Here is a 22,570-nt window from a genome sequence, read left to right as displayed (position 1 = left end):
ATAAAATAATTTTTATATATGCATCTATGCTTCTTGAGCTGATTATTTCTTTTACAAAAAATCCCTTAAACATGCAGGCTCATAAATCTCGTTAATCTATATGCTGTTGGAAAATAGTCAATTTTCGATGTACATTTGAACTAAAAATCTACTTTTACAGTGAAAAAATAAATTGGAAGCAAACAGGTCCTGTTCTCTTGAATATATTAAATGTTTCAATAAAATACCCTGACTTACTAGAAAATACAGTATGTGTCAAAATATGACTATTAAGAAAACTTACATGTGGTTCACTTCACTCTGCTCAAGTCTCGCATTTATAGCCCCTTGCTTACTCAGGTAAGTTCCTGAATCTAAATAAATGTATTCCCTGCACAAATTGCTCAGGTAAAACTGAAATTGTTTAAAATCCAATTATTGCTATTTATATCTTCTATCTGCATAGCAGGCAAAGAGCTGGAAAAGACAGGGAGTGAATTCCATGCTAGAGAGGACCTGTTAAATTTAAAGTGTGTTTTTTTTCTCTAACTCTGAAGAGGACACTGTCAACCTGGAACATGGTATAGTTAAAACAAATGCTAAAAAAAGGTTTAGAGAGTATATGCCAAACTCTTCATATTCAGAAGGAAGTTTGGGAGTTAAAATAACATAAGCCATATTTTCCTAATAGTAACCCCTTCTTTGTGTCTTTGAGAAGGGTCAGCATAAACAATGAACAATGAGTATGGTGAATTGTAGTAATTCAAATCCATTTGATTGACACCAAGGTCAGTTAAACTGCTTAAGTTTAGAGATCATTTAGATTAACTTAAAATATAACTGCTTTTTTCCCTCCAGTAAATCACAACAAGAATTGACTCAGGTCAAATGTTTTGTTAAGTACATTTTTCCCCCATGCTTTTAAAAGAAGAAAATAAGCACCAAGCCTTTATTTCCATCTGCAACTCACTCCTTCTCTCTCTGCCAGTAGCTGTGGCACTCACCTGTAGGAAAGCAGTATGAAAACTCTTCCCTGTAGGACTCGAGTGGGTCTTGTGCTTCTCAGACTTTTCTCTCTCTTAGCTTTGATTTGTACATTGTTCCTTCCAGTTTTTCTACTAATATTTTCACAGCACGTTGAGCCAGCAATACTCCAGAGCAATTTTCAGCCTCACAAAGCCCAGCACTGTTACTGTGATATATTTCAGTCTCAGTCTCTGCAGAATGCTAAAGCCTGAAGAGTAATAGTTTATTTATTTAAATGTTTTTGGCTAAAGCACTTTTTGGGATGTCATGTGACTGCTAGAACTTCCAGGCTTTCTGTTTCTCATGGCTGGGTGAATTGTGATAGTGTGATTTAAAGATACTTGACATTACTGGCTTTCCAGCATGAATTTCCAGGGATCCTACATTATTAGAATTGTTGAGGATAGAAGGGTCTCAGAAGTTTTCATGTTACCTGAAATCCAGTCATTTATGACCTTCTAATGAATGATAAAGCTTAAATTTATTCTTCACTACATGGTTTGTTGGTTTTTTCCCCTCTGAAGATGAACATATGCTGGAAAATAAATGTTTAAATTAAAGAACTGTCCACAGTAGATATTACCATCTATTAGTTACCACAAAGTTGCTAATGACTAGTAAAAATACTCCTTTTTTCTCTAATGTGTGCTCTAAGAAGTGTGTTCATTTATGTTCAGCTGACTCAGATGAACTCATCTAAGAAAATAACATCCAACTGATCCCTCAAGACACATCCTGAAGTTTTGATTCAACAGATCATAGTAGCTTATGCTCTCTTTTCACTGGAGACCAGCAAAGCACATGTTTAATTGCACTGTTAAATTAGGGGTTTGGCTGTGGCAACTTACATTAGCTAATGAGAAAAAAAACCCAGCCGAAAACAGAGGAAATATTTTAATGCGAGCATAAACAGGTATGAATATAAATACAAACAAAATTTACATTTCTTGGTTAAGAAGGCAGCAGCATTTTGCTTTCAGATTAAACACGGCTTTCAAGGTTCATGCAGAGTGCTTGAAATGGCTTCCTCCACACTGTCCAAGGAATGGATAGGCAGGTCCTCTAGATTTTTCAGTTGCCAACGCCTTTGATCAGGTATTTCTCAAGCAGTTAATGTTTTAAGAATAGGCATGCTTGAGCATAAGCACATTGAAGAAGCCTGATCTGCAGAGCAAGGGTATTTCTTGCCTTCTGAAATCAAACACTTCCATGCAGTGCTCTCAAGTCAAGCATTCTTGTGCTGTGCTCTGGCAGGCTGGGTCCCACTCGAGAGTCCCTTGGGATGCTCGGTCTCTGTGCCCTCTTGCACTGACAATACTGGCTCACCTACATTTATCTGACTTAAAATACAAGCTCTTCAGGGCAAGTACCCGGTCTTTTATGTGTTTTGAAAGAGCTGTATATAATTAAGGTACTTTGTATGAAGAAATTACTTCAAAACAGTTTACATAGGGCAGCTATTTCAAGATCAAGGAAAAATCTTTAGCCTTGTTCCCTGAGGAAACAAGGCTTATGTGACTGGACCGGCTGGCTGTCCCTCCTCACTTCCATTCAACACCTTTTGAACTTATGGTTGTAGTTTAAACTACATTTGAAAGGGGGAGACGTCTCAATGATAATTAAGTTCCCATGGACTTTATGAAAATCAGTGGCTGGGAAGAGAGAAATCCAGATCCCCAGTTCAAATAACTAATTTTTCTAGGTGTAATCTTGCAAACTAAAAACTTGACAGTAAGTGTAATAATGATGGTCAGGTTGATAATGTAGTCCCAACTACTTTAGAAGACTGACAGCTATTTCCATCCACTTGTTAATATGATGGTTTACACCATAATAAAGTTAAATTTCCCCTGTTTTGGTGTTCCAACAGTTTTTAGCATGAACAATATAGTCATCCTCCTCATACTTGTAGTTATTATGAATTATGGGAGAAATTAGTATCTTTCCTTATTACCTTGCATTAAGTGTGAAATTTTTGTATTTTTGCTTATTTTAGCTGGCAATGTTCATTATTGTCATCTTATTCTTTCCCTGTAATTAGTTAGTACTGGCAATACATAGATAGAATAAGAAATTAGTAATTGGGCTGCATTACTCATGATCTGATAGGGAAATACATAGTTGGTTTTGTTATCACTAAAGCACTTTACCCATCTGAGCTGTATGAACTTAATGCAGCCCTTAATATTGCTCTTTACTTAATTGTTTTGGTTCTACTGGTTGAAAGAAGTCCTCAAAGGGAGTGGAAAAAGACAGGCATTAACTCTCTCATTTGCAGATTATTTCACTGTCTAATAAAACCTAAACCCCAAACAATACAAAAACTTGAGCTTAAGGTAATGACCATAGACTTGCCTATTTGAAGGCCAGCGGTGGAAGATCACTGTGTGAGGACACAGGTCTTGGTCGGTGCTACAGCTGCTTATCAGTTCAATGAGTGACATTGGTCAACAGAGGTAGGCAAAGACAAGGGTTCCATGGATTTCTGTTAGGTTGCAATATAAGTCAACTCTACCTTTTCCCCAATTTAGGCTCTATGTTTTTCATGGTTTTTGTTATTTTTCATTTGATTGGGCAAGCCTTGCTGCTGCACGTTCACTGATGTTAAATAGGTTCTACGTGGCTCTCCCGAGACAAAACTGCGTAGGCTGTTGATTAAGAAAAAATAACTAACTTAACACTTTTCCAGCTGGAGGAGGAAGTGACTCCATAAAAAAGGTCCTAATTTTCTTCAATAGCCAAGGGGGCAGACACACCGCAGGCCGGGCACCCCGGCCAGCTGCAGGCGGGCTGACCTGGTGTCTCCCCCGCCTCCGCGCTGGGCCCTCAGACGCTCCGAAGTGAGACTTGCGTGGTCCTTCCTGTTGAAGCTGTTCCACTTCATATAAGTCATTAAGCGTTAATTAGAAGAGGACTTGTTGAGCATTCATTAAACATTAAATACTAATTGAGCGCCCGGGGAGAGCGCCGGCACCATTCGGCCGCGGAGTCATTCTCACGCCGGCCCGAACGGGGCCGGGGGCAGGCGGGGCAGCCCTGGCCGCCGGCAGCCGTGTCCCCAGCCGGGGGCGGCGTGCCCGGGGCGGCCAGGCAGGGCAGGCATAGTCGGGCGGCACAGACGGCAACCAGCCACGCCCGCCGGTGCGAGGTGGAAGGTGCGGGTTCAGCTCCCCGCAGGGCTTTGAACCCCCATGTCCCACAAGGGCCCTGGCGGCCGGGCGGGGCCGGCCCCCGCACACTTCCCGGGGCTGGGGGAAAGCCACGCCTGCTCCCGGCACCTCCGAGCGGCCGGCATGGGGGGGCGGCCGGGTCACGGCCGCTCTACACCCTCCGCTGCCCCGCAGCCATCGTGCCGGGCGGGGACGAGCCGGTGCCCGTGCCCTGCGCCGCCCCTCTCCCGGCCCGGGCGCCGGCTCACGCCGGGCAGCCCGCACTGCAGCTCGCCGGGGCGGCGGCGGCGCGAACCGCCCTTCTCCAACCCTCGGTGCTTTTCCCTCAACATCAAAGGGCGTCGGTTTTGCCCGGGGCGGCGTTTTGCCCTCAATAACAAGGCGGCGGCAGCCGCAGCGCGGGCTGCTGGGGCACCTACGGGGCACGGCGCCCACTCGCGCCCCGCCGCCCCCTCGACGGCCTCACCCGTGGCCGGGGGCGCCCGCGCTTCCCACTGCCCCGCGGCCCTCGCTGGGGGCCGGTCCGGCCCTGCCGCCGCCCCTCCCTCCGCGGCCGGGAGGGGCGGCCCGGCCAGGTAGAGCCGCTGCCCGCGGCGGGGCGGTGGCTCGGGGCGGGCTGCGGGGGCGGGCCGGGGCGGAGCGCACAGACGGCCGGCGCCGGGGCAGCCGCGCTACGGGTAGCGGCGGCGTGTGTGGGGCGGCTTCGCGTCGGGGCCGCCGAGCCGAGCCGGGCGGTGAGTGTCGGGCGCTCGGCGGGCTGGGGAGGTGAGGAGAGGCGAGGATGCGGTGCAGCCAGCGGCGGGTAAAGCCCGCCACGGCACCTTCCTCCTGCTTATCCCGTTTTGGAATGGGGGAGGACAGTGGCAGCCTCGGGCGGCTCTACCCTCCTGGTAACGCGCGGAACGGGGGCTGTGGCTCCTGCGGCGAGGTGGTGCTGGGCTGGTTCTCTGCAGCCGTACCTGGGGCTGCGCGGAGGGCGCGGGGGCTTCAACTCCGGCCCGCCCTGAGCGCTGGGACATGCCGGGCACTGACAGTGGCAGGAGAGCTGGGTGTCTGCAGCAGAAACAAGTTGGAAACTGCCGAAGCAGGGTCCGTGCTGCCGAGGGAACCCGCTCTCCTCGAGAGGTCTGGTGCGCCGGGGTAGAAAGTACTCGCGGTGTTTTGAAATAGACGTCTCAAAACAAGTATTCATCGTACCGGCATGTAAAAAGGGCTAATGTATTAAAATGCAAATATGCATGTGTTCTTGGCGATGCTGTTGCGTGTTTCCTGTTTACCATGTTAATTAGAAGTTGTAAGGCAGAACTTCGCCAAGAGTAATCCAGGGCAGTGTTTGACCCAGTAATGCTAACTGAGTGATGCAGTGGCTTTTATAGTTCTGAGATTTTTAGCCCATAACACAACCCAAATATTTATTGAACTCAATTAATGAGAAATGTATGAATTGTAAGACAACTTACACCTTTGAAACTATTCTCTACCGGCACAAGTGTGAAGTGAAAACTAAGCCAGGATGGAGAGAAAGTTAAATTCCCCACTCTTGTTTTTGTAAGGAAAATTTTGACTGTGAAGTTTGACCCCAGTCTTGCAGGCACCAGGATGCTTTTCTGTAACATTTTGGGTGACGTTAACTAATTGTGCAAAATTTTGAGATTTGGGATATATAAAGCTGCCATTATAAAGCAAGATGAGCACACTTGCAAACAAATGCAGGAAAAAACATACAGAAGCATCGTGGAGTCCTAATTGTTTTTCAAGACTTTTGTTGTTCTTTTTTTTGAGAGCTAGTATTGTTCAGTAAACTGTTTTGTTTCCATTCACTGTGTCCTTTTAATTTAGAGGTAGTCTTAGAACAAAATAAATATATTCTAGAAACAATTTTGACATTAACCAAATGTTTGTTTGTTTTTGTAGTCCACCTCACACCTTCCAGATTCTTCCAGAGAAGAAAATAAAAAGAAACCTGTTTTGGAAAGACTTGGAAATTTGTTTGGTACAGGGAAGAGGAAAAATGTCAAAAGTTCACTAGAACACACTTCACGTCACAAGGGTGAGAGGTCAGGCTCTCCTCACGGGGCGCAGGCAGTGTACTGTAGGCACTTCCGAGAAGGACACGAAGCTCCTCAAGCAGAGAACCAAGTGAGAAACGTAAGTGCCCTTCCTGAGGCACAGGAATATAATTTCAGTGGGGAGGTAAGACCGCTGTATCACGATACGATTTCAGAATGGAGCAGTAGGGGAGTCTCTTCTGACAGCGAGTGGTCAGCAGATTGGAGCGGCAGCAGCGAAACCATTAAAAACTCTTTCTGTGAGAGCAGCCTGAATGTGGAAACGCTGGGGCTGGAGAAAGAATCCGTCACAGATATAAATAATTCCACAACTCCAGATTTCATACAGAGCTTGAGAAATCTGTCTAGTGAAGACTTAGAAAAGAGTATCTTAAGTCACAAGCAGCTTGTGAACACGTGGGTGTCTGAGGAGCCCGGGCATGCAAAACCAAAGGATTTGCCATACGAGTTGGAATCTGCAGCGAGTGAGCACGCATATTCTGCTAGAGTGTTAACTGTTGATATCTATCTAAGAAAAACAGAGGAACTCCTTAATGAACCTGTGACTCTTAAATTGGAAGAAAATTGCAGTGATTTGGACACAATGGATAAAAAATCTGCTAGTAAAAGATCTGGAAAACGGAGAAAGTCTCAATCATCTAGTGACATTCCAAATGGAGAGAGAAACCAGACTGAGAATACTGCAAGGGAAGAATCTGGTTTTGAGGATGATGCCCAGTCTGAGGTGTTTTCAGACAAGATAATAAACCCTGAACGAAAAGTGAGGTCTCTTCAGCAGACTCCTGAAAGAAATTCCTCTTTCTCAGGTAGCAATCAGGACCTAAAAGTTGGATCTGCTCACAAAGGGGCATCTAAAGCTGAAGCTGACAAGGGCAAGCAGCAGATCTCAAACACAAGCTCTGCAAGGAGAAGATCATATAAAAAGAATCAGTCGGATACTGTACCCATCTCCCCTACTGGTTTGAAGGGTCAGGTGAAAGATTACTCTTCAAAAAGGCAACCTTTAGCATCTCCAGAGACTAACCCAGTGACAAAAAGAACTTCAGTGGAAAAGGGAGCTATACCTGTGGCTTTTGGGGAAGACAGTTTGGAGTCTCCCAAAGCTTCTTTGGCTGCTAAGACAGAAGACTTGGTGTTTGCTGAAGGCAGAAGTGATACCAAGGCAATAAAGAATGGTAATGGTCCAGATGGAAGAGCTTTCTTGCATACTGATGGGATTAAAAATGGAGACCTGTGTCTGTCAGCTGAGAGACAGACAAATTCTGATTTAGACACCTCGAAGCTGAAGAGTTTGGATTCTTCCAGAACAGTCATGACAAAGATTAGCCTGTAAGTAACAAGCTAGGTTACCTTGTCCTTGTAGCTGTAATTTTGCTTGTATCTGTGTTCAGAATTCTATGGAAACACTAGCTCTGTATCTGTTATCTGTTTAAATTGTTTTCAGTTAAGAACTGCCCTTAAAAAATAAGTTACCATAATTAAAGCTACCACTTAACAAGCACTGTAGTCTACATGTATTAGAAAAATAATTAATTTTTAATTTTTTTTAAATTGATAGGGAATGTCTTTGTCACATCCACTATATGGAATAATTTAACATATATAAAAACTGCTCAGTCATCATTGTTGTGGATCAGATTAATTCATCTATCATTGACCTTGATTAATTATTCTCTCTGTAACCAAATCAGAATGTGGTTGAAGATTTTGTATGTGAAAATCGTTTGAGTTAGAAATGTATTCAAGTTTTCTATGAAACAGCCTAAGTTCTGCTATTATTTTATAAAGAAATGTAGCATGCAATGTAGAACTTGATTGTTCAAATGATATGATAGATCACATTCCAAAGTTTTGAGTACATGCGGTTGCTTTCTTAAGTATATGCAGGATGAATCACTTAAATTTTGATGCATGTGAATAACATCAGGTATTTGCAGAATGATGCATATATTAGTTTTCAGTTTTTGATTTTACACTTGAAGAAACTGTCTCTATCAAACAAGTGGTCAGAGCTTTCCTTAGGGTAATAAAGAAGTGGCTGTATTTATAAAGTTCACTGTTATCACTAGTCTGAGACCAGTGATTGATTACTTGGGTACTGTTGCATTCTCATCCACGGGGAATGATTTGTTTGCATTATTCATTTCTGTTGTTTGGTTGCCACGGCTGTGGGCTGTGTGCTGTTGCACTCCTCGTTCTGACATGTTCAGCTGTAGGTGTGGGGGCACACTGAATCCTGTAGGCCCACCCGAGGTACACTGAGTGTTGATAATTGTCCTTGTGTTAGAGGGATGTGGAGGTTCAACACGATGGTTTAAGAGACACGTCTGTTTGCAATTATGCTTCCCACATCTGAGGAGCACAGGAGCAATTTCCTTTGCACAATTTGTAATACTCTACATCTGAGTCCTTAATTTGTAACTTAAGTTTAAAAAGCCTAGTACTGAAAGTTAAACTGTGGCATTTTTGTACTGGTGATGCCTTGCCATCTGGCAGTATAGATCACAAATCTTAAACTCCTGAGTTTGTATCTTCACAACTTCAAAGGAAAGGTAGCTTTCAGATTGTTTTTTCTCTGTGTCACTTAGTGATGAAGAAGTTATAAACAGCTGCATAGCTGGATTTCATTTTTTTCTGTGTATCTCCTTGCTGTACAGTGAATTATCTTTTACTGTACTCATAAAGTAACAGACGAGTGTCCTGTCTGAAAGACCAAATTTTAACAATAAACAAGCTGTTCTATTTCATCCCTTTTTGTGGGGTGTGTGACACTGTGTCTTGGCCTTATCTGCTGCTATAGGAGCTTTAGCCCTGGGTGGGGACTGCTGTGTTGCCTGCAAGGTTTCTGATGCGTCTGATAGCTGTCATAGCACAGCACCACACCATTTCTTTAGCCAGAGTGACATGCTCAGGTGATCTGGTATAATTTAGAGTCATTCATTAGAATGTATGAACTATAAACCTGGATCGGGATTAAGGTGCTGTAAAATGGGAAGGGGAAAGATGGTGCCATTACTAGAAGATGGTGTGTTTTTATTCTCTAGTTATCACTGTGAACAGATAAATTTTCCATTTTCAAAGGTCAAAAAGTTTTTTTTAGATAATTCACATTCATTCCTTTCTGGTTGAAAAATACCCATTTACTTAGAGATTCCTTGGCCCCTTGTAAGACGGATTTTATATAATACAAGTAGTTCTCCCTTAAAAGTGCATGATATCTCTTACTAATGATATTGTGCCAATTCTGGGAATCAGGTTTCTTTGGAATCAATTTCAAAACAGGTCAGTTTCTCCATCACCTCCAGAAATGCAGGTTTCCTGTAAATAAAGATAGCATTTTCTCTCTTTTCTCCATTTATGTCTGTGTACTGGATAACTTGAAAGTCACAGGATACTTTGCTTCTAGCTTTTGGAAGGGAAACCTGTCAGATTTGAGACTAAAATGAGGTTGATGGTAAATCTTAATTGGCAAATAAAACCTCAGGCAGCAGTCACTTTGATGTGCTTAGCGGAAAACTTGGCTTCAGTTGTCATACTTTATGTTCAGACATGGTTTTGTAGTTGCCTTTGCATTTAAGCCCACTTGTTGAATTATTCTTCTCTTTTCACATGCCATTTTTCTTTGCTCACCTCAATCTGATATTTTGGCATCAGTGTTTTTTTGGCACCACTTGCAAGCTTGATGTGTGACTCACCTTCCATTTTTGACTGTTGGGAGAGGTTTAACTGCTTGCTTCCACAGTTTAGCTGCAAGGTGTAACCACAGAGAAGGACATTGGTATTTCTCTTGTGCCTGCTTGTTCCTGGCGTCGCAGATCAGTAAGAATGAGCCACACTGGACTCTTTGTAAGAAAGCATTTGTGCTGTTAAGTTTTTTTTCCCCATACAAGATGGGAGACTTAAAGTATACTACAACAGCATTTCCTTTTAAACAAGCTTGGTGACTCAGTTCTTGCAAGAAAGCGCATCTTTTGGCTGTATTTAAAACCTGTATTGTTGTAGTGTGGAAAAAGGTGTAATGAAAAGATTAGAAGAGGCCAGCTGTAGTGAGTGGAGCTGCAGGGCTGAGCTTTCTCATGCTCTCTGGTTTCAGCTGTTTGGCTGCTGCTGCTGTGCAGAAGTACTGCAGAATACAAAATACAAAGTGTTGAAGTGGTTGTTTCTGCATAAATTTGCAAACCTTGAAACTATACCTCTGAGGGGTGAGCTCTTCATTTAAAAGAGATTTTAGATGTAGCTGATAAGTATCACTGTTAGCCATTAAACTTGCTTGTGTCAGGGCATACAGAGAGACACAGATTTTTATGGGGAAGATATGTGTTATGTTGAAATGTAGTAGTGCAAGTGACAGGCTGATAAAAGGGTGGTATGGGAATGACTTTGTTAAGATAATTGGGCCATTAGTGTTACCTCCTGAAAATACAGGTAAAAGAAAAGGATAAGTACATTTTTCTTCTGATCAGAAAAGGATATGAAGGATCCTGGTGAGCAGGAAATTCAGCACGTTTCAGTAGTGCATCACTGTACCAGGTGAAGGCTGTGCTGTGCTCCATAGGCAGGAGCATAGCCAGCAAGTCTTAGTGCTCATGGGTCTACATCTGGGTCACTCTGTTGAGTTGTAGCTCTTCCTCCCTTTCCAACTCTCTTCTGGTATAAGAGAGATGTTCCCAAATTGGAATGAGTCCAGCAGTGAGCCATTAAAGAAGGTGACAGCTCTGGAGCAAAGCATGTATGAGGAGAAGCTGAAGCAGCTTGGTTTCTTCAGCTGAGAGAAGAGAAGGATGCAGATAGACCTCTGTCATCTCTCACTACCTATAGAGAAGGCAGAGCCAGATTTGTCCCTGAGCTGTGAAGGGGCAACAGCCACAGCTGCAAGTTGTAGCAGTGAAGTTTTAATGGGATATAAGGCAAAAATAATTCACAGTGACAGTGGCCGCCCTGCTGCAGTGCTTCACAAGGAAGGTTGTGAGATCTTGACCCTTGAAGTTATTCAAAACTTGGTCAGGCAAAGCTTTCAGGAACTTGATCTAACTTTGAAGCTGTCCCTGTTTTGAGTAGGAAGTTAGGCTAGCTGATCTTCAGAGGTCCCTTGCAACTCATAGTCATTTTCCAAAGAGAAAAGTCATAGAATAATTTAACTTTTAAAAGTTTAGGAAAAAACAGTTGTAGTTCAAATGAAAAGTAGTGCCTCAATATATTTAATTTTATGCTCTATGATAGTTCCCTTCATACCTTCTCTCTTTCAGGAACATTTTGGTTTTCTGTTTTTCCTTAAATTTTCCAAGTGTGTTTTATTAGTACCTATCTGAAGTATGGCCAGTGGATTTTAAGTTTGCTCTTTCCTTTTTTATTGATCATACATTTTTCATATTTCTTCATAAAGTTGTGAACTAGCTTGAGTAGGCTGGTAGTTAGAGGGAGCAGTGTTGGGAGGTCTTCTCTGAAATGACATGATGACAAGAAGGACATGGAACTGTTGGAGCAAATCCAGAGGAGGGCACAAAGTTGATAAGAGGACCAGAGCACCTTCCCTATGGAGACAGGCTGAAAGAGTTGGGGCTTCACAGGGAAGAGAAGATTGCACAGAGACCTCATAAAAACCTTCCAGTATCTGAAGGTGGGGGTCTACAGGGAGGCTGAAAAAGGACTCTTTGCCAGGAACTGTAGTGATGGGATAAGGAGTACTGGGTACAAACTGAGAGACAGGAAATTTGTGTTGGATATTAGGAAGAAACTTTTTACTGTGAGGGTGGTAAGACACTACAAAAGGTTTCCTGGGGAGGTTGAGGATGCCCCAACTCTGGCAGTGTTCAAAGCCAGGTTGGAAAAGGCTTTGAGCAACCTGGTCTAGTGGGAGGTGTCCCTGCCCATGGCAGGAGAGTAGAGGCTAGATGATCTTTTAAGATCCATTGCAGCCTCTTGATAGTCTATGATTCTATGATTTTTAACAGTTGCTCTTTGTATAGATTCGTAGGTAACTATTTTTGAATCTTCCTGTTATTTCAGTAAGTTTGTTCCTCATGGTATTCCCAAGAAATAAAACTTGTACAATGGAGAATCTTGCATTAGAAGGGTTTAATTTCTTACTTGGGATGGATCATTTGAAGAAGAGGGGAATGGATCTCATATTTTGGGTTGTTCCTATATCTCACACCTCTTTCTTGGGCTAAGGAGCTGCCTGAAAACTTAGTGAACACAATTTATGTAGGTAAAAAAAGAAGAAAACACTTAAATACCAGAATCATCCATTGATTGGTAGAGTATTTGGGACCCTGGAGATGGCTGCAAGCTATTTTCTTTTCATCCCCCACATTGGTCAGTTTTCATGTAGGGCAGCTTCTACCTGTCCTTCTGCTGCTGTGTCCCCAGATTCCTCTCTGGAGAACAGGACTGTCTTGGAGGTGATAGTGGGCTCCTTGACACTCCTTAGACCTGACTGATTAATGTTGAAGCCATCTGCCTTGCATCTTCACAGCTGCTCATACTGTACAGTATGCAGTAGCAAGTTACATGGAAAAATAGTTTTTCTGGTATTCAGAGAAAGGAGCTTGACACACTCAGCTGAGCCTTCTGCCATAGCACAGGAGTACTGTGTGCATGTACTTGTACCTGCCTCTCTGTCCACTCTGATAGAAAAGATTTGTGCTTCCAAATTCAATTCTTGTAAAATTATTAGGCTTAGTTTACACAATTTAAATTGCTAGCTAAGTTTACATGAAGAAAGTGGAAGAGTCCTCGCATGTGGTGTTCACTTAGCCAAGGTGGTGATGCAATGCTTGGGGACAGCTAACATTTTCTGCAAGCACTCGTGAAAGAGTTTTCACTCAATTCGAGGTTGCTTCTGCACTGTAGGTGTAGAAGCTGCAAAGAATCTGGTCAGATGTCTTCAAAACTCATTGGAGAGAATATGCAAATGTTAACCAACTCATTATCACCTTAATGAATTGGGATTTGCTTTCTAAACTCTGTAGGGAATTGCATGTTTATAATTTATTCTGCCTATTCAGTACTAAATGTTAATGTCTGTCAGTCATAAGTAGTTGAGTTCTCTGCCTCAATTGCAGATGCTCTAAGTTGCTGTGTTTGTCTTACCAACCTTAAAGAACTAAGTACATGTTTGAAATACATACTCCTTATTTAGTGTCTAATTTTTTACATCCATATAGTTACTCCTCTTTTAGTTGATTCCTTTTGAGATATCAAAATTTGAATTAAGTCTGTGGTTTATAATTCTACTTTTTATTGTTTTGAAAATTGTTACAAGCCTGTTCAAGATTAATTAAAGATGTCACTCTGTGTCACTTTGCCTCCTCTAGTCCAGCCAAACCGAAGAACATAGAGCTGAATTTTAAAACACCTACGAATCAAGACAGTTTAGAAAGTGAGCAGGACACTCTTGAAAAACCAGTTAATAAAACTAACAGCAACATTGCCAACAAAATTTCCTTGTTTGAAAACAAATGTGCTAGCCAGAGCCAGAGACCTACTGACATCCCTGCTTCAAAAAATAATGCTGTACCAAGCACATTCGTTGGCAGAGCAAAGCTGAAATTTGGAAAACAACCTAAAGAAAATGAACAGCCTGATAAAACATTAAATAAGCAAAGCAGCCGCCAGAAGTTATTTGAGAATGGCACACTGGAGAAAGAAAGCACTGCAGAGTTAAAAGGCAAAAATGGAGAAATCTTTACCTCTTATGAGGATATTGGGAAGACAACAGAACTTAAAGTAAAAGCTGCCATATCCCTTTTTAACCAAAGCAGCAAAAGTGATGCTGGTAGTGTCTCTCTGAAGCAATCAGAATCAGAATTAACCACAGCAAAGAAAGAAAGTTCACCTTTTAAACTGCCTTTGCACTCACCTGTAAAAACTGAAAATGCTCAAGATCCTTTCTACCAAAGAAATTACACAAGCTCAGAATTCCATAGAAATGAAGAAAAAGTGCTTCCAAACACAGAGGCTTTATCACCATGCAATGATGATAAATATCCTCTACCATCTCAGGTTTCCAGATCAGAATTTAAGAAGATGGAAAATGGAGATAAAAAGATAAAGCCAGGAGATTTGAACTTTGCACCACTTGAGTATGATGACAGCAATCAAGACAGTGTATTGGAATCAGAGCACAACACCAATACACAAAAGAGCCCAGGGGAAACCTGTAATGGATCTGCTGAAGACGACAGCATTTTTGATTCCCCATCTGACATGAAGAAGTTTGCTGAAACAATAAAAAACTTAGACAGCTCAGTTTGTTTACCCCAGAAAAAGAAGAGGTCAAAGCTTCCCAAGTCTCCAGCACCCCACTTTGCAATGCCTCCCATTCATGAAGACAACTTAGAGAAAGTATTTGATCCTAGTGTATTTACTTTTGGTTTGGGACTGAGGAGGGAAAAAACACAGGATCTGTTACCAGCACAACAAATGAAAATGCAAAGCCTGGAAACAATAGCCAGAGTCAGGCCCAAGCGTGCATCAACAGAGCAAAGTATCATATTCAAAGCTCTGCAGTCATGTAGAGAGGAACCTGCCTTTACTCAGGAAATAAATGGAAAAGAGAACATTGACTGTACAGATGGTGAAATTAAGAGATCACGGCTTGAAAAAAGTTCCCTCTTCTCAAGCTTGCTGTCTTCTAAAGAAAAGTTTTTTAGCCCTTCTGTCACTCCAGTAAATAACACAACAGCTTTTGCAAGTGACTCCTCGGGGATGCCTGCTTTACAACAGGATGTTTCTGGGCCATTCATCATGCCTCAAAAATCTGAGGTAATAAAGATCATTCAGGAAATGAAACAATGTTTGCCAACATGCTGAATGACTGTTAATTTTGATTTTGCAATTCAGTCTCTTTCAGATGTGAAGTTTCCAAGTTTTGTGGAGAAGTACCTACAAGCAGATAGTGCCAAAAAAGAGCTAAGTTTACAAATGCCCAACTATGGCAATCCTGAGAAAAGTTTTTCGAGCTGGTTAGGAACAAGCAGATATGAATCGAATGTCCCTCCTGGTTTATTAGATGTGGATGTAAGTATTGTGTTTTTAAAAAGCTGCCTGCAAAGTTATCCAGCTTTTATGTTTTTGATAGACAATGTGCATATATTGTTTTGTTTCCCCTCTTTGGGATATGTATAGGTTACAAATACATTGAGGTGAACTTTGGTATGGTACCAGTTTTATCTGAAAAGGAAAATGAGACTTTTTGCAAATATGAATGGAAAGCATTTTTTGAATATGTCTTTGTACTTGATTTTGTATTATATTGAAACAAATATTATGCTAACTTTAATTTTTTGTTAGTAGAATGCTTTCTGTGAACTTCAGAAAGCTTCTGTTGAAGTAATCTCTCTTCTCTTCCAACAAGACATTCAGCCATTGTACAGTTAAATAAGTAACAGAGCAAATTTTTTATTTTAGCTCTCTGTTGTATTCCCACGTATCAGCAGAAAAATATATATATTCTTTAAGAATAGTGTAATATCTGGATAGTAGTGATTATTCAAAGTGCTGCTACAGTGTAGGGCTGTCCCTTGGTCTGATTACAAGCATCTGTTCTTCCTGACTGAAGACAGACCTATGTTTTCCCCTCAAAACAACTTTATTATGGAATATATTTGTAATTTTTGTTTTCAAAATAATGACTCAATGTCCTGTAGTATTTGCTATTTCTGTTAATGTAAGCCCTTATTGTGACCTGAGAGGAAAATGATAATCAGGGGATCTAAAAACCATGGGAAGAAATATGTTTTCTAAAATTTAATAGCCACATGAATGGGACCTGTGGAATGGAAGCAGCATGTAAGAAGTTTGAGAAATACTTTCCAAAGCTAATGATTATCTGCTATAGCAGTTCTACTAAAAGGAGCTCCTTTCTTTGTCACCTTGCAGGGGACAACCATCCATGGTACCTTGCAGTTCTGAGAATGTAGATTCTTCTCTTATGGGAAGTTTTCTGAATTAGAGTGGAGATGAAAATTAGGGGGGTTATTTACAGTAGTGTAGATTTATGTTACCAATTAAAGAGGCTTTCTTATTCTGTTGGTCCTGCTTGGATTTAAAAACTTGAATTTAAAGTTAAATGTCTAATACTCTCTTAGTTTGTTTTTTGCTACTTAAACTGTTTTTCTTGAGTGGGTTTCAATTTTGCAGTAGAATGTGGAGTTCTGATATAGCAGTGAAGTGTGTACATACCTAAGACTTTAGGCTTCATACCTTACCCTTTAGGCTTCAAAGGGTGTCTGGATTTCTGTGGCACTGTTGCTGACTGGAATGTTTTGCTCAAAGGGTTTCTGGATTTCTGTGGCACTGCTGCTGACTGAAATGTTTTGCTCAAGTTAGGAATCAGAAAGGTTTCTGTGAGGTGTTCCTGCTGTGCATCTTCCACTGACTAAGAAAATGGTGATGCAATGGCTAGTGGGTGATGTGAAGGAAGGAGTAAGGACAGCCCAAAACAATGACTTTGGCATTCCTCAAAACACAGAACAAGTTTTAACTGGAACTGAAGCTCAGGCTAAAAACCAGTCGTGCTTCAACATGTCTTGATGATGCCTACAAAAACCTGGTGGTGGTTAAGAAGTGTCCTGCGACCACTGCCTGCTCTGCATATTAACTACTATGTTCTCTTTAATTCCTTGCACGTGTTGCTGGTTACCTATTTAGGGGCAGGAGCTGTTTTTGTCTTTTTGTTTGTGTGAATCATTCCTAGAAGAGCAGGACCCTGTCCCAGAATGGACACTCCTATCCTTGCTAAGAAACCAAACACATAATTCCAATGCTTGCTTTATTTGTTTGAAGGTGACGTGATGCAACCACAACTTTCCCATATATTCTGTATCATACAATTTACTGCTGACTTCAGCATTGTTTTAGATTTTGTATACCTCCATGTGTTTTAGCTGTTTTGAATATTTTTAGTTTATCACTTAGTGCTCAGTCTCAAGCTCTTTGAGGAAACTTGTTACAAAATTGATTATGCTAGTTAGCTCAAACATGAATGTGCCATCATGCATCCTCAGTATTTTCATATATTTCTTAAAAATACACCATGCTTTATGGCTTGACATTTTTAGACATTTAAACTCATCTTTATTATTGTACAGCATGTACTTCATCAGTGGCAGTTTTTAAAGTAGTCTCTTGGTATTAAAATCCTGGGCTATGTAGGAAGATGATCAGGATGATTTTAAAGCATTTCAGATCTGAGGTTAGTCAACTTCAGTAAGATGACAATTCAGAGTTTTAAAAAAGTGTATAAATTTATACATTTGTGACAAGGTGCTGTTCTGCAAGGGGAAGTAGAGATTGAAGTGGTAAGTAGGTATAGTTAAAAGGTTACCAACTTTTACTATTCAGAGTATTTTTTATTTTGGTCTACTAGCCTTTTTTCTATAGCTGAGTATCTTTATTGAAAATGCTTTTGATTTTATGGGGGGTTTTTTGTGATTTTTTTTTCTCTTCTCACTGTCTATTAGACACTTCCAAGAAATGGACAAAGTAAAATCAATCCCAGACCTGGCAAGGTAAGATCAATTTTAATAGTTTTAGTGTTCCTTTCTATATTTAAAGCTTAGGAAGATAGAACTATATGTTACTGGTGTGTTTTTCTGTTTTGTTGGATTTTTTTTAACACAGCTGGTGATATGCTGTGACTCAGACTGTCAAAAAGCTGGCATTGAAGTTTTCCATGATGTTCCAGATTGCAGTTCTTGGGTTCTGTCACCAACAATTTTAGTTAAAGTCATCAGAGGATGGTAAGAGATCAATTTTTACTCTTTATGCAAAGATTTTTACTCTATCCAAAAATGTTTTGAAGCAGGACTGGCATGTGATTCACAGTAAGTCTGGCTTGTAACAATGTAGAACTGTGAGCAAGAAATAGGGCATTTTACCTCTGCAGCAGGAAGTTCTGAGCTGGAAAACCTATTTTGCTGACTAATTGAGTGAGTGTTAGCATCTGGCAGGGTGCGAGATGTCACCAGGCATAGGTGTGGGATGAAATGACAGATTCTGTTCAGCTTTTTTGCCTTTCAACTCCTCTGCTCATTAGGGATTCTTGCATAGTATTTGGATTGGGCTAAAAGGCTAGCATATAAGTTTTAAGCTAGGTCTTACATAATTATGTCATGACCAAAGGAATAGGATGGTGCTGTAGAGATAATTGACTGTTTCTCTGACAAAAGGAGGGATTTTGCTCTAAAAGCTGTATTGCCCAAGAGTAATTCAAAGCAAGTATCTCCTGCTTTCTTCATAGCATCAACAGAGGGGCCATTAGTAGTGTGGCTAGCACAGCAAGTTACGCTGTGGCCAGGCTATAATGCAGTCAAATAGCAGGTTCTCAAAAGTAATTATCTGATAGTGAGGTGCAGACACAAGGGCTAGCCACAGTAGGAGGTACTGGGAAGCAAACTGATTGCTGTTTAGCTTCAGAAAACTGGAACAAAAACCTTTTGATCTCTGTAAACCAGGCTGTCTTTTCTAGCGTGGTCTAGAGGGACTGGGTCTGGGGTTTTTCCCTCCTTCCATTGAGAGCCTGAGTGAAGGGTTTGTATTTGCAGATGGATAAAGTTCTTATTTAGTTATTTATTCTGTTCTGCCATTAAAAATGAAGTCTGCAGTGTCATTGTTTTCTGTGATGTACAAATTGGTTCTGATTAGTATCTCATACGAAGTCTGGTATTCAGAGACAGTAGTCTTTGCTGCCCCAAATTATCAATTTTAAAAGGTGGAGGAGTTTTTTGTGAAAGTACAATTCAGCAGTAGACATTTTTGGTTTTATCATTGTTTTTAAAGGTATCACAGAGACTGAAAATGGCTTGAATCAGCAGTGTTGGGTGAATAAGGTGTATTGTGGAAATGGCAAGGGTTTGGAAACAGTACTGTGTATGAAATTATTTGTTAAGTGGGATCGTGATTTTTGTAAATCACACGTGATAAAGCACCATGAAAAATTAGATTTTTCAAAATTTATTTTAAGCTGGATACTCTATGAAAAACCAAATTTTGAAGGCCCCTCTATTCCATTGGAAGAAGGAGAGTTGGAACTCACAGATATTTGGGGTGCAGGTGCTTCTGAAGAGGAAAGTGACTGCACGTCTCAAAAGCCTGCAGTGATCGGTTCAATAAGACATGTTGTTAAGGCAAGTAATACAAGTCAAAAATATTTTTTATAGATCTTAATGTATAGTGATGTTTTATACTGATAGAGCATGTGATTGGTCTATTAGGACACAAGTGTAACATGAGCTACAAGTGCATGAAACAATATTCTATGTTGAATTTCATGTTTGATCACAAAATGCATGTGGGCGCTTTTGTGCAGTGGGGGTTGTGGTAATATCAAGAGAAGGGACAGGGTAGGAACAGAACTTGGTGGGCTTTATTAGAGCAGCCACCAAAATGCTACATACAGCATGTGCTTTGTAGTCTGGTCAGTGTCAGAAAAGGCATCCCAGGAAACCATCAGTAATTTTGTATTTTCAAAATATTGCTTTTTCTCTTTTTTTTGCAATACAAACCAAATTTGCACTCAATACAGACTTCAGTGTAAATTTTGGTTTGCCTGGTATGGGCAAACTTACCAGTGAGTTTCACACATGATGGAACATCTTTTCTATGCACTTTTAACCTACCATTAAGTAGTTGCAATTGCAGGTTACCAAAACAAGCACAAGCTATAAAGTTATTTGAGTAGGATATATAGGAAAAAGGAGGAATATATATTGCTTGTAACTACAATTCTTGTTTAGGTTGCAGTTCTCTTCAAGGATGGCTTGTTTGGTATTATCTTAGGATTTAATTTGCTAGAGGAGATGTTAACTGATGAAAGAAGATGCATTCCTGCCTAGATGGCAGAAAGTAAACAATGTAAATGCTGATTAGAGATTGACTGACTGTCTTGCTTCAAACAGAGACAGGCAAACTGGCTTAGCTATACTTTTATTATAGGCATCTAATAGCAGTGGTAATTGACAAGGGGGGGAAACAATTTAAAATAAACAGGTGTTTCAAAACTGATTTAGTGATGCACAGTAATTATAGAACTCCCAGCACAGATCAAGTGATTATGGCAATCTTCATTTTTCAGGATTACAGGGTTTGCCGAATTGATTTGTATACAGAGCCTGAAGGGTTAGGAATCGTGACTTCCTTTTTTGATGACACTGAAGAAACAGGGGTGTTTGGAACCACTCAGAAGACTTGTTCTATTAAAGTGCATTGGGGCATGTAAGTATGCAGCTCTGTATGAATGTGTAGTGTGATGACAGGAATTTGGTTTAAACCATTGGTTACACCTGTCAGACTCGCGAGCAGGCTATATTTATTCTAGTCCTATATTTTGGCAGTCTGTTTGTCGACAGTAGTGTTAGTACATCACTGTAATGCTTCACTCTTGTGGAGTCTGACCTAGAATGTTTTGTTAGAGCTAGATTTTCTTCTGCTTGCGTGTAGTAAATACTGAATAACCCTTGTGTATTTGTAGCCAAGGAATAAGAGTTTGCCTCTCTTGCTTTTTCTCATTCAGGCAAACCCTTACCATAAGTAAGGGTAGGGAATGAACTGTTATAATAAGACTGCATTTCCCGCTTGCTTTCTTCTAAACTTGAAATGATCCAAACAAGAAAATTTTTGAAGTTCTGTTATAAACTAAGACTCAGTGCTTTAGAGAGTCCATATGTGACGTATTTCACAGTGCATTTTGATCTGGGCTTTTATGGTGATGTGTAATACAAAGAGGTTATGTCACCTGAAAATATCTGGCCATCTGAGTTAGGAGGGTAATATTGTGAACCAAGCAAGCTTTTATGAGAAAGGAGACCTCTAAGGAGCAATCCAGGTGCTGTACCAGTATTAGTTTTCATGGCTTAATAAACAAACTAGTAAATCATTATGGAAAGCATGCTTCAAAGTAGTACTGGGAAAAGTATGCAGAAGAGAGAGAGAGAGCCTTCTTTCAAAAAAAGTGAGACTGGAGCCACTTCCAGTCATCCTGCAGAACTTCTTCCAGGATGTACAGACCTTGGTTGTTAGCTCTTATGTTTGGGCACTGATAGCACTTGCCTTGCTGCAAATGGTCTATCAAAAATTGCCTAGCTGAAGGCAGGTGTTACATATCACTTTTTATAGAAATATGTAAAGCAAAGATGTTTCAAGTCTACCACATGATATACAGCCATTTTTGTTGTTAGGAAAAGAGTATTTTATCTGAGTAAATATTTACACCTTGATTTGTGGAAAAAATGAATCATTTTGGTATGTAGGCAAATTTGAAGATGTCCAAGTAGCTGGTTCTCTGACAGGAAGTTATTTCTGGTGAACTGCAACATCAATCCAAATTACATGTCTTGCAAGAGTAAGGAAATCAGATATGTGATTTGCAGGTTGATTGTTAATTCACTTCATCTATGTCTCCATTTTATTTCTGTCTCACTTAAAAGCTATCTGTGACCAGTAAAATTACAGGTTTTTTTGTAAGAAGGCAGAGCCTGTGCACATCCGAGTTGTCTTTATTTTGCATTAGTGTAAGCATTGTTTTACTAAATCCACATGAATTCTTGCTGTCTTAATATCTCTCTCTTGCATTTGTATCCCTGAAGGAAAGCAGACTAATATTTTCGCCAGGAAGTGAAATATACTATTTTTCAACTGTCTTTCTCAGATATCTGTTTATTAGTCCAGTGTAGAAAGAAGTCACTTCCATGAGAAATTCTGCAGATGGCTGCTGCTTTTTTGCATGTTGCAGGGTTAGGGGTTTTTTTGCCTTTAGTTTACAAGCATGACATAGTTCACTGTGTTGGCAGGTGAGGGAGGCTCTGATTCTGAGTCACCTTGCCATGTGGGTGTGGTTGTATCATCTTAAAGTTTCCCAGTGTTCATGCTTAATTGCTGTTTGTTAAAAGCTGCCAACAAAAATGAGTCAATGCACCTTTATCTTCTGACTGTACTCTCTCCTTGTTCTTCCATGTGTGTCAGTTCTTGCAGTGAAGTTAGTCATAGAATCCCTTAAGATGGAAAAGGCCTTGTAAGACCATCCAGTACCACCATTAAGCCAACACTGCCAAGTCCACCACTAAACCATATCCCTAAGCACCACTACTGAACATCTTTTGAATACCTACAGGGATTGTGACTCCACCACTCCCCTGAGCAGCCTATTACAGGGATTGACAACTCTTTCAGTGAATTATTTTTTCCTAATATCCAGTCTAAACCTACACAGGTGCAGCTTGAGGCCACTTCCACTTGTCCAGTCACTGCCTGGCTACAACTTCCTTTCAAGGCAGTTGTAAAGAGCAATGAGGTCTCCCCAGAGTCTCATTGTTTCCAGGCTGAGCA

The 22,570-nt window shown here is 40.8% G+C and overlaps 1 protein-coding gene across 2 annotated transcripts in view; it reads left to right on the top strand.

Annotated features, from left to right (window-relative positions):
• Positions 1-22,570, top strand: part of CRYBG1 (crystallin beta-gamma domain containing 1) — a 97,952-nt gene that overhangs the window by 47,976 nt on the left and 27,406 nt on the right. Inside the window, exons 1-8 of one of the 2 annotated variants that reach the window (XM_077176524.1) lie at positions 4,708-4,909; positions 6,090-7,573; positions 13,561-15,010; positions 15,089-15,265; positions 17,710-17,757; positions 17,870-17,988; positions 19,212-19,374; positions 20,322-20,461. In XM_077176524.1, the coding sequence (XP_077032639.1) occupies positions 6,828-7,573; positions 13,561-15,010; positions 15,089-15,265; positions 17,710-17,757; positions 17,870-17,988; positions 19,212-19,374; positions 20,322-20,461 (2,843 nt within the window). In that variant the 5' untranslated portion in view covers positions 4,708-4,909; positions 6,090-6,827. Of the gene's footprint in view, positions 1-4,707; positions 4,910-6,089; positions 7,574-13,560; positions 15,011-15,088; positions 15,266-17,709; positions 17,758-17,869; positions 17,989-19,211; positions 19,375-20,321; positions 20,462-22,570 lie in introns of those variants that run through there. The other variant, XM_077176523.1, reaches the window with a different exon arrangement.

Source organism: Agelaius phoeniceus, chromosome 3, assembly GCF_051311805.1.
Source record: "Agelaius phoeniceus isolate bAgePho1 chromosome 3, bAgePho1.hap1, whole genome shotgun sequence".
NCBI lineage: Eukaryota > Metazoa > Chordata > Aves > Passeriformes > Icteridae > Agelaius > Agelaius phoeniceus.
Note: the sequence above shows the minus strand (reverse complement) of the source record. Positions and strands in the feature narration are given on the sequence as shown.